The sequence below is a fragment of the Phytophthora parasitica genome (assembly GCF_000247585.1).
Source record: "Phytophthora parasitica INRA-310 unplaced genomic scaffold supercont2.24, whole genome shotgun sequence".
In the NCBI taxonomy this organism is placed as follows: domain Eukaryota; phylum Oomycota; class Peronosporomycetes; order Peronosporales; family Peronosporaceae; genus Phytophthora; species Phytophthora nicotianae.
The window spans coordinates 828,140-829,806 of NW_008649010.1; the positions used below are offsets into that span (position 1 = coordinate 828,140).

The 1,667-nt window shown below is 44.5% G+C and overlaps 1 protein-coding gene across 1 annotated transcript in view; it reads left to right on the forward strand.

The window, feature by feature from the left end:
• Positions 1-1,064: 1,064 nt before the first annotated feature.
• Positions 1,065-1,667, forward strand: part of PPTG_22857 (hypothetical protein) — a gene marked incomplete at both ends in the record, with an annotated part of 6,152 nt that continues 5,549 nt past the window's right edge. The window contains one exon of the mRNA XM_008906822.1: positions 1,065-1,646. Within this exon, the coding sequence (XP_008905070.1) occupies positions 1,065-1,646 (582 nt within the window). The remainder of the gene's footprint in view (positions 1,647-1,667) is intronic.

Here is a 1,667-nt window from a genome sequence, read left to right on the forward strand (position 1 = left end):
GTAGCACTTCAGCGCGGATATCCGTTCTTGTTTTTGCATCGAAATCATATTAAAGAATGCATAAACTACGTTGTTAGAATCTTATCATTCTTTAGTACAAAATACCCCGACATATCTGTTTACATGACGAAGTATTCCTATCCGATAAATGAAATGCCCCATGCTTATCGCCCTCTGAAGTTGCTTCAGTGCGCATACATTTTTTTATTGGAACGTGGCTGTCATATAACTACTATCGTACATACTGAGAGGAATTTCTGTACTTTATTCGCTCGTCGTCTGTATTTTGGTTTACGTCACTTTTGCCTCAAGAATAGCAGGAAAAACCAATAGAAATCGAAGAAAAGCTAAAGGTAACCTCTGAAAATGAGATTCAGCAGGCTTTTATAATGATCCGTCTGCATGATACTTGCGAATAGGATATCGTCCCGACCGGAATTTGTCGTTTCATTGAAGACGTTATCCACGAATAAAAAAAAAGACCGAAGGACATCAGCGTCGAAGAGCTGTTACGGAGTCATCCACAACTAGACATACAGTCGACAATCTGTATTGTATTAAATAAATGCTACTGCAGCATCTAATCGTACATTTGAAAGACAACTTCGCAACAATCACCAGAAAAACACGATCGCGTTGACCAGGTGTTAGTAAGAAATACGATTTCACGACTGTATTTTAATAATCGTTTTCAGACATGCCTGACAATAAATACAGACAGCCATTTTGCAAATCCTACAAACATTATGCTGTGACCTCCCAGATGGTTTCAAGCACTACACATCTGAGCCTGATTTTGACAAGCTCATCACGTTATGTATGACCGATCATGGCTATCATGTGCCGGCACTTGATTGAGCGTAGTTTATCGTGCATGTATCTATTACTAATTTCTTGTTTTTAAACGAAGGAAAACTATGTTGATTTAACAACAAGTACACGTATCTATTTTATTCTACTTAACTCAGTTGATCCAGCTTGCGATGATCACCGTTAGTATAAGTTATACCACAGCATGACAACAAGTGTTCATCTTATATCATTGTAGTACACGTACGATCCACATGCCTCTCAACCAGATGGGCACGGACAGCAGTGTACAACAGGACACCAGCATCAAAGCTACAGCCCTACTGATGTGGCTCGACGACGCTCTCCAGAGAGGACTACTAGATAGCCCTGCCTCGGACCTCCCGGCTTCCTTGGACCGATCGAATTTGGTTGCCATTCTCGATTTCTCCACCATGGCCTCAAGCAAGAACATCCCCAACTTCTCCACCAAGCACCTTTTAGTCGCCGCACTCGCTGCATCGGCTGCTTGCAGTGTCCAGGCGGCTGGAAGTAACAGCTCCACTTCAGGTGACCATGCCACGTTTGGTGATATCACGTCTGGCTCAGGCAAGTGTGTCACTGGTAACCCCAACAAGGGAGGAGTCACCCGTAACCAAGTGGACTGGGTCTGGGAGAACACCATGTCCAAGTACATCCCGGATTTCAAGAACCTCATCTTCGATCAACTCGCAGCCAGCAACGGCAAGCTCAGCTATTGTGTGCGCTGGGACAATGAAAAGCCACTGACCAAGGCCACGGCGTCCAAGTTCCAGGCCGTGCTAGAAAAGCAGATCAACCACTGGAACCGCTGGCTCGTTGGCTACGAATGCTGGCCG